This window comes from Eptesicus fuscus, chromosome 7 (assembly GCF_027574615.1).
Source record: "Eptesicus fuscus isolate TK198812 chromosome 7, DD_ASM_mEF_20220401, whole genome shotgun sequence".
NCBI classification, from domain to species: Eukaryota; Metazoa; Chordata; class Mammalia; order Chiroptera; family Vespertilionidae; genus Eptesicus; species Eptesicus fuscus.
The window spans coordinates 91638445-91664689 of record NC_072479.1 but is presented as its reverse complement, the minus strand read 5'-3'; the positions used below and the strand labels follow the sequence as shown (position 1 = coordinate 91664689).

The 26245-nt window shown below is 42.1% G+C and overlaps 1 protein-coding gene across 16 annotated transcripts in view; it reads left to right on the top strand.

The window, feature by feature from the left end:
• ANKS1B (ankyrin repeat and sterile alpha motif domain containing 1B) overlaps window positions 1–26245 on the top strand; it is an 808746-nt gene that overhangs the window by 506651 nt on the left and 275850 nt on the right. For all 16 annotated transcript variants that reach the window (XM_054719390.1, XM_054719389.1, XM_054719388.1 and 13 more), the window contains one exon: window positions 22004–22102. In XM_054719390.1, the coding sequence (XP_054575365.1) occupies window positions 22004–22102 (99 nt within the window). The remainder of the gene's footprint in view (window positions 1–22003; window positions 22103–26245) is intronic.

Genomic DNA, 26245 nt, shown 5'->3' with positions numbered 1-26245 from the left:
GATTATTTGAAAGGCATCAGGGCAATTGGTTGGTTTATTGAATCCCTCTTTTGTTCTACAAGTATTTAAGATAGCTTATCTATACATGTAAAAGGCTAAGCAACCATCCAACCGTCCGACCAGCCGGTAGGAATGACATGCACTGACCACTAGGGGGCAGACACTCAATGCAGGAGCTGCACACCCTGGAACCAGAAAGGAGGGAGCCCCATTCCTCGTGGGGCCGCGCAATTCCACCTTCGGCCATGGGTTATATTGTTGCTGGGGCACTGTCGGCCCCTAATCTGGTTTACTGCACACTTGCATTTGTGTTCCACACCCTGTACAACAGCAACTTTGCAGAGAGCCCTCTCACACTCCGGAACCCCTCGGGGGATGTCGGAGAGCCGGTTTTGGCCAATCCCCACAGGCCAGGCCAAGAGACCCCACCTGCCGGAGGAACCCTGCTTGCTCTGCAGACACCCTTCGAGCCATGGTGCCGCCCCAAGTGCAGCTGTCCCAGGAGGGATCATGGGAGGTTGGCTCCAGGGTGTGTCTGGCCCATCTCGCCCAGTCCCACCCCGTCGGCCACCTTCTAATTAATTTCCTTTCAATGTGCATGAATCCGTGCATCGGGCCACTAGTAAAATATAAAAGACATCAAATAACTTGAAATGTATATGTAAGATGAAAGCAAAACAGAGATAAGGGACATCACTTGAGATGGACTCTGAAAGATCAATAGAATTTTAAATATTTCAAGAAATAAGACTGAGATGAAGGTGAGGACATAAGAAGTTGAAATAGAAAGGAGAGATGCTGAAGGGGTTCATGATGGATAACCTCGAATCACTCAAAATAGGAGAGGAGCTTGTAAGATTGAGGGATCTAAAGATAAGATTAGAGACTTGGAGAATTGTTATCTGGGACTTATCTAGGAATCCCCCCACAAAAGACTTGCCATGATGTGCAGTCTATTAGCAGTTTAGTAATGTGAATCTGTAGAGAACTCACTCAGCACAGTTGCCTGGCGTTTTCCAGCAGTTTGCCAGCTCAGTTTCAGAACTAGAGACAGTCTGAAGACTTGGTATGTGCCAGTGGTGGCAGAAGTGGCAACAGGAAGGACCCAGGAGTACAGGGTCTGCATCCTCAGTCATCCTCACATCTGCTCCTCCTAGCCCACAGGAGGCGCTGTCTTCTTCCAAGCCTGCCCCACCTACCGCCACCAATTTTCTTCCTCTCTCCTGCATCTCAGACTCTCCCTCTTTAGTATTTTCCTTTCTTCTGCCTGTAAACTTGCTTAAGTGTCTCCTATTCTAAAGAGAGAAAAAGAAAGAAGAAAATAAAGCAACTCTCCCTTGACCCTGTTCTTTCTCCAGCTGTGCTCCAAATTTTCTCCCCTCTTACTCTTTCTAATGTCTCAAAAAGTCATCTGTATTCACAATCCCCACTCCTTTTACTTCACAATCCTCCTAGATCTGGCTTTTGTCCCCACAGTTCTCCTAAAAAGACTCCCCTGTGATCCCTCATGAACTGCTCTGTATTACCAAATCAAAGAACCTCTTCCACTTTTAGGATCTCTCTGCCAGGCTTAACAGCGGGTTCCTGTCCTCAGGTAGAAACTCTTTACCCTTTCAGCTTCTGTGACAACATACTCACCTCTTTTCCTCATGACCTTGCTCTTTTCCTTCCCTCTTTTGTGATGCCCCTGTGGGTGCTTTCATCCATCTCACACTTACATCTACCACCCAGATCCTGATCACCCCCAAATGGACACCTCCAGCCCAAACCTCTCCCCAAATGTCAGCCTCCTTTGCCTGCTGACATGTCCACCTGCCCTTTCCATAGGCCCCTGACCACATCCAAAACAGCCCACACCGTTCTTCCCCGCTGCACCTCTCAAATCCCTACCTCCTCCTGAGTCTATTTCTCCCCTGACCCCTTCACCCTCAGTCACCCAAACAAAGCACATGGCAGTCATTCCCTTCCTCTCACTCCATTTATTCAATAATAAGTCCAGCCAGTTTTAACTCTTTAGCATTTTTTAATACAGAACCTCCCTTGCTACAACTTCCCTAGTTCAGAGAGTCACTGTCTCTTGTATTAAATGCTATCAGAGCTTCTGAAACAGGCTCCCGCTTCTAGCCTCCAGTTTTATCCCTTCAAATCCACACTTCAAGTAGCCACTAGAGTGGGCTCTCTAAATAATAACTCCAACTATCTCCCTTCCGGGCACAAAACCATTCATTCACCTGCTGCCCAGAGCGACAGGATGAAGCCCCTTAGGAACTCGGTGATGTGAGGTTTGCAAGGCTCATTCCTGGATGTTTCCCTCCCTAGTTCTCCTGCCTGATTAACAGTGAACTGCCTACTGGTTTTCACTCTCACTGCACTGGTTCTCGTCTCCGTGCCTTTGTTTATGCTATAAGCAACCCATGCAATGCCCTTTCCTCCCTGCTCTACCATTTTCCATGCCCTGGCTAACTATTACTCATCACTCAACACACGTCACCCTCCCCCAAATGTCTTTCCTGATCCATGCCTATGTACTTTGGGAACCTTTTCTCTGTATAGCCAAAAGTATTGCACTTACTGTCATGAAAAATGATTACCTATTTATGTGCCTTCTTCCTTTCCGCCTCCACCCTCACTGACTTTGAGCTCCTTTAAGTCAGAGAATGTCTTCAGCACTTTTGAATTCTTGATGTTTAACAAAATGTGTGCAGCATGTTCCATATTGCAAAGTGACAGTGAAAGTGAATGAGAGAATGAGTGACAGGCTGAATGAATAAATAAATAACGGAGCCCCGGAAAACCAGGCAAGTTTCAGTATCTCTCTGTATCCTCATGTTTTTAAGCCAACCCCCAGGACTGCAAATGGAAATTATATCTAGTTGACGTCTAGGGAAGCACCACTCTTCTTGGGTTAAATGACCTTAAGCGTTTCCAAGGGAATGGCCCTCATTTCTCCTCTTGGAAAGGTGCAGATAGAGCTAGAGATAATTGGATAGAGATGAGCTGTTCATGGGTCAGTCCAGCCGTGCTCCTCACTGAGCTCCCGGACCTGGTGCAGGTTCACCTGTGGAGTGAGGCAGGGACCAGGTGATTGTGCAAAGCTGCCATGCTAGGAGCATGCCCAGCTACTAAACTTGTGGCACCCAGTTTGAAATAAAAATACGGTGCCCTTTATTCAAAAAGCAGGGGTAGAAATACCACGAACATTATATATAAAGCTTTTCCTTTTCTTCATCCATCTTTCTCTGGACTTGCCATGGTGTTTTTTAATTTACTATTACTCTTCTGAGTAAAAAGAAAAAGTATTTTATTAGCATAAGTGTTGCCATTTTTTATATTGTGCATTGCTAGTTTTAATTGCAAATATTACAGCATCGAACTCATATACAGAATCACCAAAATGACACAATTCCTATTTCATGGCATCCAAAGGGTGCCTTGAGCAGGCCAAAAGAGACAAAGGGAAGCCAAACTGAAAAAGGTTAAAGGTTGGAAGGAGGAGGGAGGAAGCCCTCAGGCATAGCAGCAGCCAAGGGAGCACTCCCAGGCTCAGACACCTGCAGAGAGAGCGCAGACCCCCACAGACACCTGGGACCATGCCTCCTAAGGCAACACAGGTGCCTCACTGCAGATCCTGACCCCTGCTGAGCCTCCCTCCCGCCAGCCCCTGACCAATGAGCAGCCCTTGACCTGTGCAGGTTCTGGGGAAGCCTTTCCCAAGGCCCTGTCACTCCAACCCATGGAGACAGGGGACTTGTGAGGCTTTTGAAATCTCTGTGTCTGTGTCAGGACATGCTTGGTACCCAGATCAAGGGTAAACTTGGACCCACTTCCCAAGGGATGTGCCAGAGTCCTGCCCTTGCCCACAAAGCTAGTAAATGGCAGAGCGAGGACTGAAACCTACATTTCTTTCCACCACACATGCTGCCACTTTCAGAATAGACTATTTCTCTCAAAAACCACATGAAACTAGAAGATTTACCGCTCGGTGTTCTTAACGAGGAAAAAAAAAAAAGTAGTTCCTAGCAGGCATGCTTCATTTTTAGCTATTTTACTTTTTAGTTCATAAAGCAATTTCATAAGCATTATGCACCACATCCCCAAGGCTAAGTGTCATTGTTATCCCCGTTTTACAGATGAAGACAGGAAGCTTAGTTCCCAGAGTCACTCTGCTATTAAAGAACAAGACTATGTGAACCCAAGAGCTACAATTCCCATGTTCTTTTTCCTTAGGAGAGACTGTGGGGAAGGGGTTAATGCAGACCACTGGACTAGTAGAGAGAGACTCCATCCATCTACATCCACTTCCATGTGGAAGACAGTTGTCTAGATGATGGGATGCAGGGGCATCCGACTCTCTGCTTTCATTTTCTTCTTTGTTGCACAGCAGCTCTACCACTTACTGTGTGATCTCCGTCAAGTTCCTAGTTATCACTAAGCTTCAGTTTTCTCATGTGTAGAGGGAAGATATTAATAGTAATATTTATTTCATAGAATTTTTAAAGCAGTGCCCAGCCCACAGTCAACACTCAATGAATATTAACAGCTGTTATTATTATTGTTATTATTAATTCAATCGGTGCAGTTGTCTGAGCCCAAATCCTTGTCCTCTCTCATCATTATACAAACTAGTGACCTGGTGCATGAAATTCGTGCACATTAAAAGGGATTAATTAGAGGAAATAATTTAATATTTCTATTTGCCCTTTCTCTATAATACAAGTGTCAGAGATGAAAGAAAATTAGTAAAATGTATATGAAAACCTTCCTCCTGTCAGAGTCTGGGGCTCACCACGGGACCCAGAGTCAAGTCCCCACCCTCCCACATGCACCTCAAAATCACGTTAGACCCAGACCCGGCCACCCCCCACCCCCCGAATTGGGCTAGATCCAGACCCGGCCAGTCCCACCCTTGTCAAGCCCTGCCAGGCAGGGGTGTAGCCTCAGGTCCCCTGGCCTGGCACCAGGACGGGAGGCATGGCCTGAGGTCCCCCAGGCCAGACCAGGGTCGGGGGGTGTGCCTTGAGTCCTCCGTCAAGCCCCGCCAGGTGGGGGACACGGCCTGAGATCCCCTGTCAAGCCCCACTGGGTGGGGGGCATGGCCTGAGGTCCCCCATCAAGCCCCGCCAGGCAGTGGGGGCACAGCCTCAGGTCCCCTGTCAAGGCCCGCTGGGCAGGGGCTCGGCCTGAGTTCCCCTGACCCAGCACTGGGGGTGCACTTTGAGGTCCCCTGTCAAGCCCCACTGGGTGGGGGGCATGGCCTGAGGTCCCCTGTTAAGCCCAGCCAGGCAGGGTGGCACAACCTCAGGTCCTCTGGCCCGGTCTAAGGTCCCCCAGCCTGGTGCCAGGGTGGGGGGCACGGCCTGAAGTCCCCTGTCAAGCCCCACCTGGTGGGGGGTGCGGCCTGAGGTCCCCTGGCCTGGTGCTGGGGCAGGGGGAGCAGCCTGAGGTCCCCTAGCCCAGCACTAGGACATGAAGCGCACCTTGAAGTCCCCTGTCAAGCCCTGCTGGGTGGGGGGCACAGCCTGAGGTCCCCTATCAAGCCCCAAGGGGGCGGGGGAGGGAGTAGCCTCAGGTCCCTGCTGATTGCTCTTTAAGGCTCCTTATGGGAACTTGGCCTCAGCTGTGAGTGCATCCATCTTTGTGATGGTCAATTAGCATATTCCCTCTTTATTAGATAGGATGTGTCTCTGAGCACTCATTTAAAGAAAATACTTTCCCCCAAGCAAGGAGAATTATTCTTCAGACAATATGAGTAGATGAGTAGAGTTACTTTGTGCTAGAACCTCCAGAACAAATGCTATGTTACAAGGGAACATCCAGTCCAACTTTATCATTGTTCAGTTGAGAAAATTAAATTCCAAGGAAGTTAAATGACTCTTCCAGGTTTATACAATTAGTGATAAGCCAGGACTTCTAAATTCCAATGAGTGTTGCTTCTGTAAGAGAAAATGTAGCTGCACTGGTATCATGGCTTTGAAATAGACCTCATATTTCATTACGCAGCATGATTATGAGAACTGTATATTCTTATTTTGTTCATTGTAATTGATCTTTATGGTCATTATAATGATTATGATGCCATAAATAATGATTTAAACTCATTCGTGCTTCTTGTGCTCATAAATTGAAGGCTATTCCAGTATTATTTTCACAGTAAGTTCTCTTTCTCACTGCTGGATAGGAAATATTTTTGAGCCATATGGGATCCTAATTCTCTGAATGCTTTTAGATGATCAGATGTCTCAACTGACAGTCCTGGATGAAACTCAAATCATAAGAATTTGCAAAACTGAAAAAAATTAAGAACATTTTGGTGTTATTGTGTACCGGAAATTCCATCTTTATATTTCCTTCAATTAAGGGGGAAAAATTTGACTTCCTAAATATTAGAATTTTCAGCTCAAACTTTTAAATTCATTTTCCACAAACTTGCTTAGTGATCTCTAGACTGATGTTTTTATAAATCTATGCTTCACATTTTTACTTATGTATTCATTCTTTCAAGTTTTTAATATGGTCAAAGTTAAGCAAACGGGTGATAAGGCAGATGCAAAGATGCTTAAGGCATGATCACTTCTCCCAAAAAGTTTGCTATTCAATGAAGAATACAGGACATATAACACCAAGTAGAAAGAAATAATAAGAGACTCTGAAGCCTATTTAGCATCAGCTTTAACCTAGAGAAGATGTGTTCATCTTTAATAATGCTTATCTTAATTTGAAAGAATTCATGATGCTTTTGGTACCAGTAGAATATTTTAGAAGTAAAACCCAAGAACTTCTCTCTTTAATTAGCAAAATTAGGCAAGCAACATTTAGTATTCATTAGAAGAAAGGGTGTCTCCCTTTTCTTTCTCTCATCTCTTGTTCTGGTTGGGTAGTATTATTTAGTGAAGAAAACCATGGGATAAAATGAGGTGAGTATCCTTCATGGTATAGATGCCATACAATGGAAAGGGTATTTGTGTGTCTTGCACAAATTTTCCCTTTGTATTCAACCCAAGGCCAAATGGTGGAGCCAGACAGCTCCACAAAGGTTCAAAGGACTCTTCTTAGTTGTAATTTTGCTCAGCTTTCCATTTAACCCCTTGGTTGGATTTGCTTCCTGCCTGTCTAACCCACAGTGACCATGTCCTCACAATTAATTCCAGTGCTGTTATATATGTCTTAATCCATTTGGGGTTGCTATAACAAAATACCGTAGGTGGGGCGGCTTATAAACAGAAATCTATCACTGTTCTGGAGACTAGAAGTCCAAGATCAAGGCACTGGCAGATTAGGCAAATGATGACAGCCCACTTCCTAGTTCATAGATGGCCATCTTTTCTCCATGTCCTCACATGGTGGAAGGGGCTAAGGGACTCTCTGGAACCTCTTTTATACGTTTCTAATACCATTCAACAGAACTTGGCCCTCAAGACCTAAGTACCTCCCAAAGGCCCCACCTCCAAATACTGTCACGTTGGGGATTAGGTTTTAACACTTGAATTGGGGTTGCGGGCGGGGGGGGGGGGGACAATTAGGGGAGAAGGAGGACACAAACATTCAATCTATACTATGGTGCAAGTGAGTTTCCCCACCACCAAACTTTAACAATAAAGCAGACCAAAGCAAAGTGTTCATGGGGGAAAATATGTTTTTCTACTGAAGATATTTCAAGAAAAGTATCTTCAAAACCAAAAATAAATGTGGAGAAAAGTCAGGAATCTTCTGGTCCCCTGTTTCAATAGGCATTTCAAGTGACCAAGGACCTGGCCACAAACTGGACATCTCAAGAGTTCGGCCACACGCTGAGGCCAACCTAACATCTCCCAAAGTTCTCATTGTTTCTGCTCTGTTAAGATGATAATGTGTTCACGTTTCAAGTGTAAAATTATTTCCTATAAAAAAATCAAACGTATGAAAAAAAAAAGTCCTTCTCCTAGGACTATAAGGACTCTAATCAATCTCCGGATTGCTGTCATCTTCAGTCAAAAGCGGAAAGCCACTCCCAGACTTAAAATCTTTCAACCCCATGAACACTTTAGTGATTCCACATCCAGTGAGTGAATCAAACAGAAACCAAAATCCATAGGAAATAAATTCCTTCAAGTAATAATTTTGTGAGATTTCATAATTTTAAGTCAAAACGAGAAGACACAATTTTATAGATTGACACACCCTGCTGCCCAAATTGGTTCTGATACGTTTTATTCTTTCTCATATCCCTTCTCTGTTCATGGTGGTTATGACACCCAGGTCTGTCTAAGGTAAATTTTAAATACACCGCCGCCTCCATTATGACTCTATTATGTGCCATAGTTCACATCCTCATCAATATTTTCACCGACAGGTCAACACTGGTCAGAGCAACTTGGATGCAAAAGATGGAGAGAGCTTTAAATGAGCTTTCTTATTCAGGGACTAACTCTCTTATAGCCAATGCTTCCCTGCTTACAGGTATCCAATGGGGATATTTGTTTCTGATGGTCAACTGACTGTGAACCCATCTCTGTTACTTTGTATAAACAATTGGACCCACTCAATGTGAGAGAAGTCCACTGCCACTTTCTTATGGACACGGGAGGGTACCAGGTGAATTTTTCTCTTTTAATCAGAAAAAAAAAACAAAACAAAACTTTTCTATATGTTTTCCAGTGGGCAAATGCTGCCACATGTTCAATCATAGCCTCAAGGCAGGCCGGGAGCATTTAGTTGTTCAGCCTCCATAGTAGGGGTAGCTAGGGAGAAGGGCGTCAGCCTGCCAACAGTGTCTGCCACCACCTAGAAATAGAATTGCTGAGTCCCTGGAGTATGGATGTTTGCTTTTTCAAAGGTGTTACTGTACTCAATCTCTGTCTATAGTGGTATCCATTTAGACCCTATATCAAAGACCATCTGACTTTTATCTTTGCCATCTGCCTTTTCTTTTTAATTCAAATGAAAAATTATATTTGACTTGCAAACTTGACTCCCCGTTCTCATGGTTCTCCAGTAGGTCATCTTTCATCACATTTCCCTCAGATTTTGATGTTTCTGCACTGTCATTTCATTTTTGGTTGTTGAACTCAATATCACTCAATTCCTCCATCCATTCTTCACACCATAGCCAGGTATAAGTGTAAGTCAGTTTATGTCCTTCAGTGTTTTTCATTGCACTTAGAATAAAATCAAAGTCCTTATCAGGATATTCAAGGCACTGCATTATCTATGCTTTGTTTTCCCCTCCAAGGTTCTCGTGCCCCTTAGTCACCAAATTCAAGTCTTAAGAGCTTTCTGTCTGTTCCTAGACTATGCCTGGCTCTTTTCTCGCCTCACTGCTTTTGCACAAGCTGTTCCTTCTGCCCTGAATCTTCTTCTAATGGCTCTTCTCATGGTTGGGTTGTTCCTTCTGATTCCTCACATCTCAACTTACATGTCACTTTCTCAGAGAGGCTTTTCTGACTAGTCTTTCTAACATAGATCTCCCTTGTAATTTTTTTCTTTTTACTACAGCCCGCTAGAGCAGTTTTTTCTAGCTATGTGACCTTGGGCAAATTATTAGTTTCTCTATGTCTTTAATTCTTTATTTGTAAATAAGGGTAATAACTGTACCAACCTTGGGGGTTGTTGTGAACAGTAAACAAAGGTAAAATACTTCATAGTACCTGGCATATATAAAACTTTGCTAAATGATCATTGTTTGTGTATTATTTTCTCTTTGGTTATTTTCTTGTTTTCTCCACGAGACTGTAAACTCTAAAAGTAAGGGACCTTTTCTGTCCTGTTATCAGCGTGTTCCATGACCCAGCCCAGACCCTGCACATAGTAAGTGCTCACAAACTATTAGTTGAACAAATATATTTAAATAAATGAAGGAAGGCAGCTCATTTCCAGCATTCAATGGCCTCTTCTCTAAGGCTCCAGATTAAGCAAATAAAAATACACAATCCCAGATAAATTGAAATTTCTGTCTTTTGTCTGGCAGCCCTCCTTCCCTCATAACCACCTTCAAACTTAATAAGCAACAGTTTCTCTCTCTCCTTCCCTACCTCCTTTCTCTTTCGTTTTGTTCCTCTCCTGTTACGTTTATTTGGTTATTTCTGAATCTAGTTCTTGGTGTCAGGACACCCCGTCATCCTTAAATCTCAGGGTATCTGCTTCACAAGGACAACCATTTTTTTGATGGACTAATGAGTCAACTTTATGATGGTCTACCAGTTCCCAGAGGACTAACCGATCCACTTGCACCATCACAGTCTCCTTCAGCTTCCATAGCCTTCTCAGAGACTGCAATTGACTGCCTTTTCTTTGGACTCAGAACATGTTAAGTTAGGGACACAAAATGTCCTTAATTTATTTCCAGACATCTTCTATCTTCTTTATTCATTTTCACAAATCCCCCATCCTAAATCCTGGCTTTGAAAAAGACCTAAAGGAAAGACACCCAAACATGGCTCTGACCCTGAGAATTCCCCTTTCCCAGTTGGTCCTCCAAATAGTTGGACAAGGCTCTACAGAAGAGCTGAGAAGTGCCAGCTCAATGCCATGCTGTCATTCCCAACATAGTGCTGGCTCAGAACATGGCCAATTGCTTGATGCTGTAGCCAGAAATGTCCTGGGTCACTTATCCTAACAGGTTTGGCTCTAGATGACACTAATGTCATTGGAAGAACTAACTGCTAAATGTTTTCAGAAGGTAATTTATCCTATCTAATAAAAGAATAATATACAAATTGACCATACCTCCACTACACCTACAAGCCACGCCCACCAGCCAATCAGAAGTGAGTATGCAAATTGACCCAACCAAGATTGCTGCGGCCACAGAGAGAGCAGGAGGCTTGGATTTCCCTGGCAATGGAGGAAGCCAAGCTTTCCGCACACCCTGGTGGGCCCAGGCCTCCACTCAAGGCTACAAAGTTTCAATTATAGAAGATAAATAAATCCCAACAAAAATGGCTGCGGCCAGGGAGCAAGCAGGAGGCTTGGCTCTGCTCAAGGCTACAAAGTTTCAATTATATAAGATAAATAAATCCCAGATACCATGGCCTCCTCTTGGGTCGCCAGGGGGTATGGCTGGCCTGCAAACCACCACAGGCCCCTCGCCCAGGCCGCCCCATGCCCTAAGGGAACCCCCACCCTGATCCTGGACCTTGGGCAAATTATTAGGAACCTGTGGGGCTTTTCTAGTCTAAACGGTCCCTAACTAACCACAAAGCTTTAACTTCCCTCTCCTTTGAAGCATGCTGTCTAGCCTGGGTTGAGCTATTCCCAAATGGGTAGGATGGATAGGAAATGCTTGACATGGTCTTTCCCAGCAACTGAGTCTGAGCAGGGGGTGGGGACAGGATGTAGAAAATAATACACAAGCCCTAGTAAGTTTGGGTTCAATGGATGACGGGGTGTCCTTCCACCCTTCAGGGCAAACCAGCTGGCCCCCACCCGTGCACCAGGCCTCTATCCTATCTAATCCTATCTAATAAAAAAGTAATATGCAAATTGACCATCACTGCAATACACAAGATGGCTGCCCCCATTGGTCAAAGATGACTGCCCCCATGTGGACACAAGATGGCCACCACAAGATGTCCAGCAGGGGAGGGTCGTTGGGAGGGACCAGGCCTGCAAGGGAGGGCAGTTGGGGGCAATCAAGCCTGCAGGGGAGGGAGTTAGGGGTGACCAGGCCGGCAGAGGAGGGAAGTTGGGGGCGACCGGGCCTGCAGGGGAGGGCAGTTAGGGTAACCAGGCCTGCAGGGGAGGGCAGTTAGGGGTGACCAGGCCTACAGGGAAGGGCAGTTAGGGGTGACCAGGCCCACAGGGGAGGGCAGTTAGGGGCAAACGGGCTGGCAGGGGAGCAGTTAGGCATCAATCAGGCTGGCAGGGGAGTGGTTAGGGGGTGATCAGGCTGGCAGGCAGAAGTGGTTAGGGGCGATCAGGAAGGCAGGCAGGTGAGCAGTTGGGAGCCAGCAGTCCTGGATTGTGAGAGGGATATCCAACTGCCCAGTAGGATCGGGCCTAAATGGGCAGTCGGACATTCCTCGAGGGGTCCCAGATTGGAGAGGGTGCAGGCTGGGCTGAGAGACAGCCCCCCCCCCCCCCCCCCGTGCACGAAATTCTTGCACCGGGCCTCTAGTTTGAAATAAACTGTGTTGGAGAAACTGTGGCCTGTTACCCTCAATGGTTTGTCAATCCATATGCCAGGCTGTGTGTGAAAATAGGATCATAGGAGTTACTTCTTGGCAGTGTTACACATCTATTGACTCCATCCAGAAAGTGCCGGCCCTGAACACTGGTTCTCCTTCTGTAGTGAAGGAGGCATAAGCATCAGCGTCTGACAGGAGAAGACACTGACCACAGGTCCATCGTTTCTCAGCTCAGAGACTTCGTTTCCTTGTCTATAAAATGAAGATGCCATTACTTATCTTACGAGATCATAGTAAGGCTTATGAATAAGATGAACAAAGTGCCTGGTACTCAGTACAGGCCTAATGGCTGGTAGTTCATCATGGTAGGCTCTCTTTACCGCTTCATGGTATGTGTTGGTCATACCCAGGAGCCAGTTCTTTTGGCTTCTCCCAAGAGGAGCCCTTCCTTTTGGAGATCTGTATCACCTGTGAGAGGTCACGTGCAAGAGGAGCCTGTTGAAAACACAAAGATGCCATGCTCCTCTTCCATTAAGAGCAGGTGTCACATAAACATGGACAACACTGTGGTGATAGCCAGAGGGAAAGGTGTGGGGGGTTGGAAAGTGGGCAAAGGGGAGATAAATAGGGATGGAAAGAGACTTAACGATGCAGTGTGCAGATGATGTTTTATTGAGTTGTGCACTCGAAATATGTGTTTTTATTAACCAATACCACCCCAATAAATGTCATTTTTATTTTAAAAAATATTTTTATTTATTTCAGAGAGAAAGGGAGAGGGAGAGAGACAGAAACATCAATGATGAGAGAGAATCATTAATTGGCTGCCTTTTGCACACTCCACATTGGGATAGAGCCCACAATCCTCGCATGTGCTCTGACTGGGAATAGAACCATGACCTCCTGGTTCATAGGTCAATGCTCAACCACTGAGCCATGCTGGCTGGGTAAATTTCATTTTTTTAAAAGAGCAGGGTGTCCAAACTAACCTAATCGCTGCTCACTTCTCTCTTGTGAGACCTGAGCCATGTGCAGTATATTAGATGGAAGAACAAGATCGGACACCTGCCAAGATTACGGACAGCTTACCCAAGGAAAATTCCTTTTCAGAACTTCACAGCTTGTGATTGGAAAAGGACACAGGACAGCTGCTCACTGTTTTTCTTTCATCTCCACTTTTGGCATATTCTTCTAATAGCTCTCCTGTCCCACTCAGTATGTAGCACAGTGGGAGCTGAAAGAGTGGGACTGAGGTGTCCCCATCCTGTCCCCACCCCCTGCTCAGACTCAGTTGCTGGGAAAGACCATGTCAAGCATTTCCTATCCATCCTACCGCTTTGGGAATAGTGCAACCCAGGCTAGACAGCATGCTTCAAAGGAGAGGGAAGTTAAAGCTTTGTGGTTAGTTAGGGACCGTTTAGACTAGAAAAGCCCCACAGGTTCCTGCCAGCCCCGATTCCATGATTCAGTGAACAGAAAGGACTGTTGCAGAGAAGGGAAGAATGGTTCTGACAGCTTTCCAAATTCTCTTCTATACAGAGGGAGTCATTGTTGCTTCAATGCTGTGAAATCAAACGTAAAAGAAGTGGGAAAACTATCTTGCAAATGTGGATTTCATATGGCTCTAAAGTAAAATGCAGATGATTTAGGTCTAGCCACATTTTCTTACTCAAACTTTTCTCTCCTGCACTAACTACACTAGAGGCTATATTAGTTAAGAGTTATGAGAAAGACTCTATGGTAGCAAGTTACTTAAGTACCTAGCTCATGGAGTTGCTGTAAGAATTAAATAAACTTGTATTTCTGATGCACCTAGAACAGTGCCTGGCACAGAATGAGAACTCACTAAGTGTGCAAATCACTTTATGCTAACTTACACCAACTGCTCTAAGTGTGAAAATTGAAAGAAGACAATAGGTGTTCGTAAGCTTTATACTTTCATATGCATGCATCTGGAGAAAAATAAGAGCATGCAAGTAAGTTTTGTTGTCATCTGCTTTTCTTCTTGTAGGACTTGTGGGTTAGCATCCTTAATTAAAAGTGAACAGGTTTCCTCTATTGAAGTTATGAAATTTTTAACCAAGATAGTACGAGTTAGTGTATAAATGACTTTGCAGTCTTTTATAAGTATACATCTATTAAAATCTGCATGAATACATGTCTCAAGGGAATCATAGTTGTAACTTATTATATCACCAAACCTTGCTTAATACTTTTCAACAAATAAGTACCTGATTACTTAAACCACCAATCCCCCCAACCCCAGCTTTAGAACAGATAGTTCAAAGGGGAAACAGACTTGAAAAATAATGAGGGGAATAAATGAAAGTATAACATTGTAATCATGTTAGCTGTTAAATGCTAATCTTTTTTTTTAAAGGCTAGGCAAGCCCTAGTAAGTTTGGGTTCAATGGATAGAGTGTCAGCCTGCAGACTGAAAGATCCTGGGTCCAATTCTGGTCAAGGGCACGTACCTCTGTTGAAGGCTCGGTGCCTGGCGTGTCAGGAGGCAACCAATTGATGTGATGTTTCTGTCTCTCCCCTTCCCTTCCACTCTCTCTAAACATCAATAGGAAAATATCCTCAGGCGAGAAGTAACAACACAAAAGTCTAAGATAAGTTCATTCATTAAGATATATAACTTACATATATAAGATTTCTCTAACTTCTTGTTTAAATGTGACATTTCCTTGAAGCAATATTCTGTGTAGTCCAAAGAAACTGAAAAGCTTTCTTCTTAAGCTAAAATCATGAAAATTTAGTTATGAACAAGAAATTCCATTGCAGTAGACAGAATATGTTCAATTAGAGGGCAAAGGTAGAGAGGTAAAATATATATGTGATGAATTTTCTTCCACTGCCATTTCGTTAGTGTGACAGAAGGAGTCAAAATTAGAAGAAGCACATTATCTAATACCTGATTACTTATGGTAATCCATGTTGCTGTGTGATAAACTAAGTAAAGCTTTGTTCCAACTGGCAAAGGAATTATAAATCTGGTTTTTACACAATAGCAGTTATCATAATCATGCAATAAAGACATGCATTGGGTACTTGTAAATTGATGGCAAATTGACTCAAAGCCTTAAAGAAGCTAAGAAGTAGCATTGTTACTGCAAGAAAATTGTATATGTGGGATTCCATATACAATTGTAACTGCTATCCAAAAGGAGAGTGTGCCTATAAAACGTTTAGCAACTATCGTTAATTTATATGGGAAATTTTTTTAGCATTCCCTGACCCAGAATTCAATGCATGCATAATGTCTTTATTTTGTTTGCCATGATTGAAATGCTTTATTATGTCCAGTTTTACACTAAGTATAACACCCTTATGAGCTCTCTTCGGCTTACTGATACCGACAAATCTTGCCAACAGATGCATAAAATACTTGAGATAAAGCCCTGGCTGAGTGGCTCAGCTGGTTGGGGCATCATCCGATACACCAAAACGTTGCAGGTTCGATTCCGGTAAGGGTACATGCCTAGGTTGTGGCTAGATCCCCAGTTGGGGCACTTACAGGAAGCAACCGATAGATGTTTCTCTCTCTCTCTCTCTCTCTCTCTCTCTCTCTCTCTCTCTCTCTCCCCCTCTCAAATAAATAAAAACAGATATTCGGTTAAGATTAAAAAGACAAATATCCCTGGCCAGTGTAGCTCAGTTAGTTGAGTGTTGTCCTGTGCATGGAAAGGTCACCGGTTTGATTCTCGGTCAAGGCACATAACCAGGTTGCGGGTTTGGTCCCTGGTCAGGGTGTGTGCGGGAGACAACCAATCAATGTTTATCTCTCACATTCATGTTTCTCTCTCTCTCTTCCTCTCCCTCCCTTCCCCCTCCTTTCCTTTCTCTCTAAAAAAATATATAAAATAAAAAATAAAATTTGTTTAAAAGACAAATAAGATCCGTGAGATAAAGTCCAGATGTGCAGATTTCAAAACTGTGGTGCATTGATGCTGAGATGCTGAGTGTGGTTCTAGGGGAAGAAGCTTGGGGGGCCATGCTTGGATGCTGGGGTGCAGCTGCCTCTATAATGGTTCCGTGCAAAACCAACACTGAACGCTATTTTCACTTTTCGCCCTTTTTCTTAAAAGCAAAAGTCCTCTTCAGATTTTTTTCCTTTGGTTAGTGAAAACAGGTACTAATGTACGTCTTTTATAAAATTAAAGTGGTATAAAGTGAACTTTCGAAAGGCAAGGGATGCCTGTAGTTTTATGCAACCATATCATTTATGCTGTGAAAACTTGTATTAAAAATAAATGAAAATATGCATTTTTCCATGTGTGAGTTTGAAAGATCTTGGTGTCATTTGATTATACAAATATTCTATTTTAAATATTTAAGGTCACACAAACTGTGGAGAAGAATCTAATTTAGTTCATTATAGAGCAAAAGAATTTTCTCCAGTAACAGCATCCTATTGACTTTCTTTCATTCTTGGCCTAAAAAGAGAGAATAAATAACATCCTACTCCAGCTTATATTAAGAAGAAAACAGTTCTCCATGGTCCTTAAATATGTTTCCCTAGCATTTTATGTAATACTAGAGGCCTGGTGCACGGATTCATGCACCAGTGGGGTCCCTCAGCCTGGCCTGCAGGGATCGGGCTGAAACCAGCCCAGTGCATGGATTCGTCCAGGGCATGTCTGGCCTGTCTTGCCCAGTCCTGATAAGGGCCGACTGCCAGAGGTTGGCTGGCTGGGGAGGGACTGCAAGAGGGCTCCAGGGAATGTCTGGCCCCTCTCGTCCAGTCCCACTCAGCTGGACCCCAGCAGCAAGCTAACCTACTGGTTGGAGCATCTGCCCCCTGGTGGTCAGTGCACATCATAGCGACTGGTCGAACAGTCGAACAAATGGTTGGAAACTTAGCATATTAGGCTTTTATTATATAGGATGCAATGTGAAGGGAAGATTTCTAAATGAGTATGATATGTATGTACTCAAGTTGTTGAAATAGGAGAAGTGTTCAAGCTGGAGTTCTATGAGACAGAAGAAATCAGCACAGATATTATTGAGAGATGATTTCAGTAAATAGCTGTTCTATTTCTAATGGATCACTAAGATCAAAGCATTCCTTTTCATTTTATTTGGTCATCTTGTTAGTTTATCATGGCTGAAAAAAAATAATACATAAGTACTCTCCCCATGATCAGAGAAGAAACTTTCAGCTCTCAGTACACATATATTAGATTATGTTTATTTACTTCATAATTTAAGAAAGCAATATAGGTCCCCTGGATTAGATCTTTCTTGTCAGTAAAGGAACACCTGTTCTAAAAACACTGCCTTAGGCCCTTGATGCTTCTAGTAAGTCACTAACTAAACAACTTAACCTACTGGTTATTATTCCCTAAACACCCTGTGCAATGTGCCAGGTAGTGTACTAAGAAAATAAATCATTTCTCAATTGGACTTGTCATTTCAATAGCATAGATTTCTAACCCCATAATAAAACAACACTAATGAAAGTAGAATCAGTTTCTAATTTGTTTTAATGACTGAAAAGTTAGAAGAGCATCTGCTGGAGATCCTAAATTTAATGTCCATGAACTTTGACTGAGAGGCACATCAATTATATCCTGGGAACAATGACTGAGTGTTTTTGACTTCCTGTGTCTGATTCCCTGTAACCTCACCACCTTTGCTCTATCTGTGGGATTCAGCCAGTTTCAATGTCTTCAACTGTAGAGAAGCACAGCTGGATAGAAATTGCTGTGATGATGGAAATGTCCTGTATGTGCATGTCCAATATAGTTGCCAGCAACCACATATGGCCAATGAATCCCTGAAATCAGAATGGAAAAGAATGAACTAGACATGGCAATTGAGAGGTCATTCTTAACATTGGGCAGAGAAATTCTATGGAGTTAATGGGGGGGTAAATGCTTATTATAATGGGTTAAGGAGCAAATGGGAGAGGAGGAAGTAGAGCCAGCACGTGTACTGGCGAGATGAGGTAGAGAGTGCAGTGGAGTAGAAGATGGACATACCGGAGCTCTATTCCAAAAACCATTGTTCTGACAGCCATGTGAAAAATGGATGGAGGAGGGGAAAGCTAGGGTTTATGTTTAGTTTTTCTTGAGGAAAAAAATGAGTTAAGCTGAGGTTTTCTAACATTTAGTGAAGGCATGTGGTACTGTAAGAATAAACTCCAGGATCCTAGGAAAAAATGGAAACATTTATTGTCTTTGATGGTGTGACTATTACCCAAGAATAAACAAAATAGTTAGTTGTAAGACTTGAAACATTTCATTTTCCTCTGAAATTCTGTAAGAATCCATGACATTACAAAAATAAGGTATTCTAGCATTTCTTTTCGTAAGAAATTTTGTAAGTTCCTAGTACTAAGATGAATTTATCAAAACACACACACACACATGCATTCTTGCACTTTTCTATAATTCTTAAAGGTAACTGTAAGTTATAAACTCTGAAACAATAAAATGTAATTTAAAATTATACAATCTATACTTATATATAATGATACTAATCAAAAGTTGGACTTGACTGAAATCATAGCATTTTAGAAATGAATGGATGTTTGTTAAAGTGCTTCATTTTAATGGGTAAGGACCAGAGACCTGGAAATAATATATGACTTAGTCAAGTTTACCCAGACAAGACTCAAACTCACATCTTTATACTCCAACCATGGTGCTGTTTTGAAAAAAAAAAAAAAAAGATTGGTTAGATGATGCACCGAGATATTTTTGTACTCTGTGTATTACAATAAGAGAGAAAATAGAAAATACCTAACTGTATGCGTCACTGGGAACAATGAATCTTTTTCTTCAGCTTTCTACAATTAGTACCATTTCCCCCTGGACACAGTCTTACCATTTGCACTGTGTGCTCCCCATAATTTTCACTCATTTTTCAAAAATACTTGGTCATTATCCTGCATGCTAGGAAATTTGACCCAAGGAGAAGTCTAACTTCCTTTCAATTCTCCCCAAAGTTTCTTTCCTTACTGAAAATAGGAAGATGAACCCTAGCCGGTTTGGCTCAGTGGATATAGTGTTGGCTCATAGACTAAAGCAGTGGTTCTCAACCTTTCTAATGCCATGACCCTTTAATACAGTTCCTCATGCTGTGGTGACCCCCAACCATAAAATTATTTTCTCTGCTACTTCATAACTGTAATTTTGCTACTGTTATGAATCATAATGTAAATATCTGTGTTTTCCGATGGTCTTAGGCTCTATAGCTGCGGTTCTCAACCTGTGGGTCGCAATCACAGGTTGAGAACCGCTAGCAGGGTCACCTAAGACCATCGGAAAACACAGATATTTACATTACAATTCATAACAGTAGCAAAATTACAGTTATGAAGTAGCAACGGAAATAATTTTATGGTTGGGGGTCACCACAACATGAGGAACTGTATTAAAGGGTCACGGCATTAGAAAGGTTGAGAACTACTGGACTAAAGGGTCTCCAGTAGATTCCCAGTCAAGGGCATGTACCTTGTGGTTGCAGGCTCAATCTTCAGGGCACATGTGGGAGGCAACCAATCGATGTATCTCTTTTATGTTGATGTTTCTCTGTCTGTCTCTGCCCCCTCCCTATCGCTCTCTCTAAAAATCAATGGAAAAATATCCTCAGGGTGAGGATTAACAAAAAAAAGAAAATAGGGAAGATGGTATATTGGTAGGTTAGAGGAAGAAAAGTGGTCTTTAAAGTTTCAATTCTTGAAAGCATTTCAGTATTCAAACACTGAAATCAAGTTTTCAGGATTACATATAGATAGTAGCTAATTCAGATTATGAGATCCTGGTATGTTCCGTGTTTGTACAAAGAAACTAGGTTCTATATTTTCTGAGCTGAAGTTGTAGGCTGGTAATTTAGTCCATGAAAAACCTGGTAATGGTCTAAAACATAGAAGGCCAACTGTGTGTGTGTGTGTGTGTGTGTGTGTGTGTGTGTGTGTGTGTGTGTGTTTAAGGGCTGGGGAACTCCTTTTGGAAAATCCCTCAAAGAGTAAAAGTCAAATGTGAACGGTATCATACATCCCGCTTGTGACACACTAGTCCAGTTCTGAAAATAATAACACTTTTTCAAAATGAAGTCATTTATATTCTTAGCCATCCTCTGTTGTGTGCACTGAGTAATTTCTTGAGAGCAATGTTTCCTATGGCACATTGCCAAGACTGGCTTTATTTGTTTTTCATTAGGCTTTTCATTATCAGACCTGGATCGTTCTGCCTCATCCAAGAGCATCAGAGTAGCTCAAGCATAGGGATGGTACTAGGAGTAGGTAGAATGTTTTTGTCCATTGAATGCCGGTTTTAAATCCCTAGCTATGGCACCATTCTAATGGCTTTCATCTTTCTAAGACCAGTCATTTCTCCATTTATAATGTAGTCTGATATGAAATGGTTTACATCAATCTATGCTGTCCCTGTCCAGGGAAAGATATTAGTTTCACTTTGCACACACTGGACTGGCCCCTTCTCCTTTATTATCTCGAGGAAAGGCATCATGAATCACGCCTCTTGCCCAAGCCTGGAACCAGTGTGTATTCTGCATTTCTCCATCATTCCATGCATTCACTTGCCAAGTCAAATTTCTTGATAGTTTTCAAGTCCCCTTCCTTCTTTCTATGTCCCATGACCACTACCTTAGTCTAATCCCAATCTCTAGAACAACTACAGTGGCCTCCTTCTGGGTTGCCCTTTCCAATTCATCCTCTTTTGCTTTCATTGTTCATCAATACCCATGGCTCTCCATAAATGGGTATTCTATAACTTCTATTCATAGGTTTTGTGTTACACATGAAGAGGACAGAGTTTGATTTGTCCAGAAATGTAGCAATCTGAATTCTTGAACTCTCCTATAGACTCCTCAATTTTGCTTACAAACCCCCAAAAAACAAATGTGTATATATTAATTAGAGGTTTAAAACATAATTGAAATCAAAGAACTTCAGGACTGGATCGGCCCTTGAAGGCCGTGGAGCTCAACTTCATCATTTTATAGGAAAGGAAACAGAGGCCCAGCCACAAAAACCAAATTGATCTTTCTAAGTTTGGGATCACATCATGTAACTCCTTAAAATTTTGCCCAGGTATCCCCGTTATGGGCAAGATGAAGTCTGAATTCCACCGCGTGCCATGCAATGTCTGCATGTCTGGCCTCTGCTTGCCTTTGCAGTCTTACCTTTTGCTCCTCTCTTCAACTTACCCCAGAACTCAGTGCTTCCAAGGACATTATTCTTTTTAGCCACAGGACATTGCTCATTATTCTTTTAGCCATTAGACAGCATTTCCTCTGAAAACATACCCCTGATCCCCTCTGGGCTCCCCAGAACATGTCACCATCAGCACATTTACATCACTCTGACTGTCTTTGAACAGTCTGTTTCCATCACTGCACTAGAAGGAATAATGACAATTGTGGGCAGGGACCTGCGTCTTACTCATTGTTCTAGCCCCACATCTTGACCAGGTGGCTGGTAGTCACTATTTTAAGATTAACTCTCACTTTTAACCTCATCTATGCAATTTTGCCATCAGCCCTCCTCACAAAATCTGTTTTCCTGGGGGGGAAAAACAAAACTGATTCATTCACATCAAGGTATAAGTCATGGATGGTTCTAAATGGCACCACTCCCTAGAAGCATTTACATTGTAGGGGGACAAAGTTTTACGTCACAGGAATGAATCCTCAGTGCAGATAATCCAACCAGAAATAGTAAATCATGAGAGTATTGGTGAGGGAAGGAAGTTTTCCCAGAACTTGCAACGTGGGTGACCCCCTCTAATCCTACCCTCACAGAAACATGACGTTTTTGTCTATAAAATTCAGATCATATGTTGGTTATTTGTCTCTGTATTAAATAAATCATTATTTACCCATAATAAAAATGCCTGACTTAACTTACAACACTTCTGGTTTTGTTTCAGGGAAGCAATGTTATGGAAGATCAGGATTTATTGGAAATTGGGATCCTTAATTCTGGGCACAGACAGAGAATTCTACAGGCAATCCAGCTCCTCCCAAAGGTAAGCCATGCTTTGTTTCCCTCACTCTAAGTACAGTCCCAGTGGTTTAAGTCCAGATGTGCAAGGGGTGTCAGTAATTAGGACATTTCCACAGATTGATGCAACTCCCCAAAGCTGTTCTTTAGACTTACCTACAAGGATTCAATACAGGAAACACCACTGGCCAACAGGCAGCGTCAGAGTTTCTCTTCAGTGAGAGTCCTTATATCAGTACAAACATCCGCCCAGGCCCCTCAAGTACAAGAAGATAAGATCAATATTGGATGGATACAGGGATGTTCCTGGATTAGAAGCCTCATGCCCCATAAGAGGCAATATCTCCTATTACAGCTCCAGAGGCTTAGCCTCCAGGGACAGGGACCTGCCTAATTATAAGAGTCATCACTTGGCAGAGTCCAAAGCATCACATCCCCATCAGGTATATATAGTTCATGTATAAATTTTCCCAGTCCAGATGCATTTTGCTAGTATGTTACCTAGCAACAGAGTTGACCTTCTGTGTCCAGATAAGGTTTCATAGGAGCCTAAAGCAAGAGGTAGGATCTGAGCATTGGTCTTCAAGATAGATAGTATGTTAATTGCTAATGAAAGGAAAAGGCATTTCAGGAGCCAGAGGAACCCACGTATGGTCCAGGCAACAAACTTCCAGAGTGTTAGGGGAATAGTGATACTGTATGATTTAAAATCCGATGGGATTTGCACAGCAATGTGAATGTACTTAATGCCCCTAAACTATACACTAAAAAAAAATTTGGTTAAGGTGGTTAATTTTGTTATTTCTTTGTTATTTGAAGAAAGTTTTGTTATTTCTTTTCAGCACAAGTAGAACAATATTTTTTTAAAAAGAAGAAAAAATTCAATGTGATTAAAACAATAGGAGAGTGAAGTAGAGATAAAGCAGAAAAAGTAGTTGGGTCAGTTGGTGCAGGCTAAGGAATTTGGAATTTATTCTGTAAGCTCTGGGAAACAGACATGACTAGAATGCTCTAAGTCAGCTCATTCTGGAGGAGTACACAGTAGGAACTAGAAGGAGGGGAAGTTGAAGTTGTTATCCAGCTGGGAAAAAATTGGGGTGGGATGGGGGAATTTGAGGCAGGGTAGCAGGATGGGAAAGATATATATTAACCATTGTTTCTAAGGAAGGGATCTGATAATATTTGCCAACTGATAATAAACTGAGTTGCTACTGATAGAAACTTAACACTTTTGCAAATTCAAGGAGAGTCAAGCATACAAAGAAGGTTAATCATACAATTTCTCCACTAAAAGGAAAAAATAAAATAAAGCATCCTTAGAACTAATTCTAAAAGTAATTCTTTACGTGTATTGTTCACCTCACTACTTTTGAATCTTTACTTAAAATATTACTCAGCAAGTTTTCTCCCTATTGTCAGCAAGAGCTTCTGCACTGCTATGCCCACAACACCTAGACCAGTGCCCAGCCCATGGTAGGCACTCAGTAAATCAATGAATGACTCTCCCCTTGTCATAGTGCTGGCCATCATTTGAAGTTCAGCTCACATTGTTCCATATCACTTCCTTTGTGAAACTTCCCCTAAAGTGGAGTCACTTATCTCCACCTTGGTAATTATCACCCTAGTTCAAACCAATCATCTCTGACTGGACTACACTAGATTCTAATCTGTCTTCTCTAGGTTAGACTAGTTGAGTCCATTTCTCCTTGGTCCTCTCTAGCCTGGGCAATCCTAATCTCTGTCCTAGATACCTTTTTTACCAACTTACAATTAAATTTACACACAGCATCAAGAACAACCCTTCTAAAATATATATCATATCATGCCACAGGCCATGACCTGGTTAAAATCTCCAACGGCCAGCCCTGATTTCTGTGGTTCAGTTGGTTGAGCATCGTACCATGCACCAAGAGATCACTGGTTGGATTCACAGTCAGGGCACATGCCCAGTTGCAGGCTTGATCCCTAGTGAGGATGTGCAGGAGGCAGCTAATCAATATTTCAGTCTCTCATCAATGCTTCTCTCTCTCTCCATCTCCCTTCCTCTCTCTAAAGTCAATAAAAACATATTTTAAAAAATCTCCAATGGCCTATAAAAGTCAATAGAATCTGGCCCTTTTTCACATCTATGACCTCAACCCTCACTCTCCCCTTCTCCTGTACTCTCATCAAATAATTTATTTTTGTTCAAAAACTTGCCAAGCTCATTTTTGCCTCAAGGTCTTTCCATATTGGATTCTGCCTAGAAAGTCTTTTCTTCAGATCTTTATTCACTTGCTTCCATACATCATCAAATCTCTACTCAGCCGTCAACTCCTCTCAGGGGCCTTCATGATCTCAAAGTCACACTCCTTGCTCATTTACACTGCCCTTTGTATTGTCCTACTTTAGTTTTTTCTTCATAGTACTTATGGCTACCCCAAGTTATATTATTAATTCATTTTTCTTTCTTATTTTCCACTTCTCCCTGAGGATGCAGGTTCCCAAGATCAGGGACCATGACTGCCTTATTCCCTTCTATGTACACATTCCCTAGAACAGTGCCTGACACATAGTAGGTGGCCAAAATATTTGTGGAATGAAGGAATATACTGCTCTCTTTTTCCTCTGAGATTTGATAGTTCTATGCTTGTTCTCCCTGAAGGCACTGATAATATTATTACAAACATCCTTAGGGCACAAACAATGTCACATCCATCCTTGAATTTTCAACTGTTCTTACACATCCTATATAATAAAGAGCTAATATGCTAATTAGACTGAACAGCAGAACAACCGTCCAGACAACCTTCCGGATGAAGCCAGGGCTGCGAGGGCTGGCCAAGCCCCTTGCATAAATTTTGTGCATTGGGCCTCCAGTTAAAATAATAAAAGAATAGCCAGTTGGTATGGACCAGTCAATATATGAACCAGGAGGTCACAGTTCGATTCCTAGTCAGGGCACATGCTGGGATTGTGGTCTTGATCCCCAATAGGGGATATGCAGGAGGCAGCCCATCAATGATTCTTGCTCACCATTGATATTTATATCTCTCTTCCTCTTTGAAATCAATAAAAATATTTTTAAAAGAATTAGTGATTGAATGAATGAATGTTTTCCTCACATGTTATTCAAATATAATTTTTTAAATCAAAGAGTACCTCAGTTTTAAAATATATCTGTAAGCTTATCCATGACATTTAATAATGAGAAACAAAACCACTTGAACTCAAAATTATTTGGAGAATAAATGAAGTGTTTACTTTTAAGACAGAATATCATTCCCATTAGACAAAACAATATAATAGAAACAATACAAAATTAAACTTCTATCAAGAGACTGATGCAAAGTGCTTACTAGGCACCCAAATGAACAGATAATATATAAAAACATCCAAACATGTGTTCAGCAGCACAAACAGAATGTTATAATGCTACAAATTGATGCTTTGCTTTCTTAGGTAATGAGCCCAATCTTCAGATGGTTAATAGTGTAATTTTACTGCCAGCACATTCATTTGCATTCACTCTAGCTTTGCACTGCCAGAAAATGGACAAAATGTCTCTTCGTTGTGTTTATGCAATTTGGGTCTTCAGAATATTTGTGTTCTTGATCTGTCAGGAAAAATATTTCGTGATTGCTACCTGAGATCCTTTAATTAACATACTGTGTTTTGGAACAAGCGAGATTGTTCCTAAACAGAGAAAAGGTGGTTTTCTAAGTGCGATCTTGACCTGTTAGCACACTTCAAGCCATGTTCTTCATGCTTTATTTGTGTTTGATGTTTCAAGTTTCAAGGACAAAAGCTTATTCCCTTGGTAAGAATGGTTTTTCTAGAATATGCCCTTTTTGTATTGAAATGTTCACCACCACATGTTCTCAAGTACACTTGATACATTGGGCACAAAGAATACATTCGATAGATTCTAAGCACAGACATATTTAGAACAGTAATCACATTAATTCTCCCTCCACCCATTCTTTCCCTCAGTCTTTTGCAATGCTTAACCTTTCATAGCAGTGCTTAATATCAATGTTCATCCAGCATCCACTTCCTTCACCAATCCCAACCCAGTATTTAGGTCTACAAGTTTCCCTGAACTTTTGAAGATCAAATTTCACCCTTCTCACTTTTAAGAAAGGAAACATACCAAAAGTCCTATGAGAAGATGATCTTCGTTACTCTC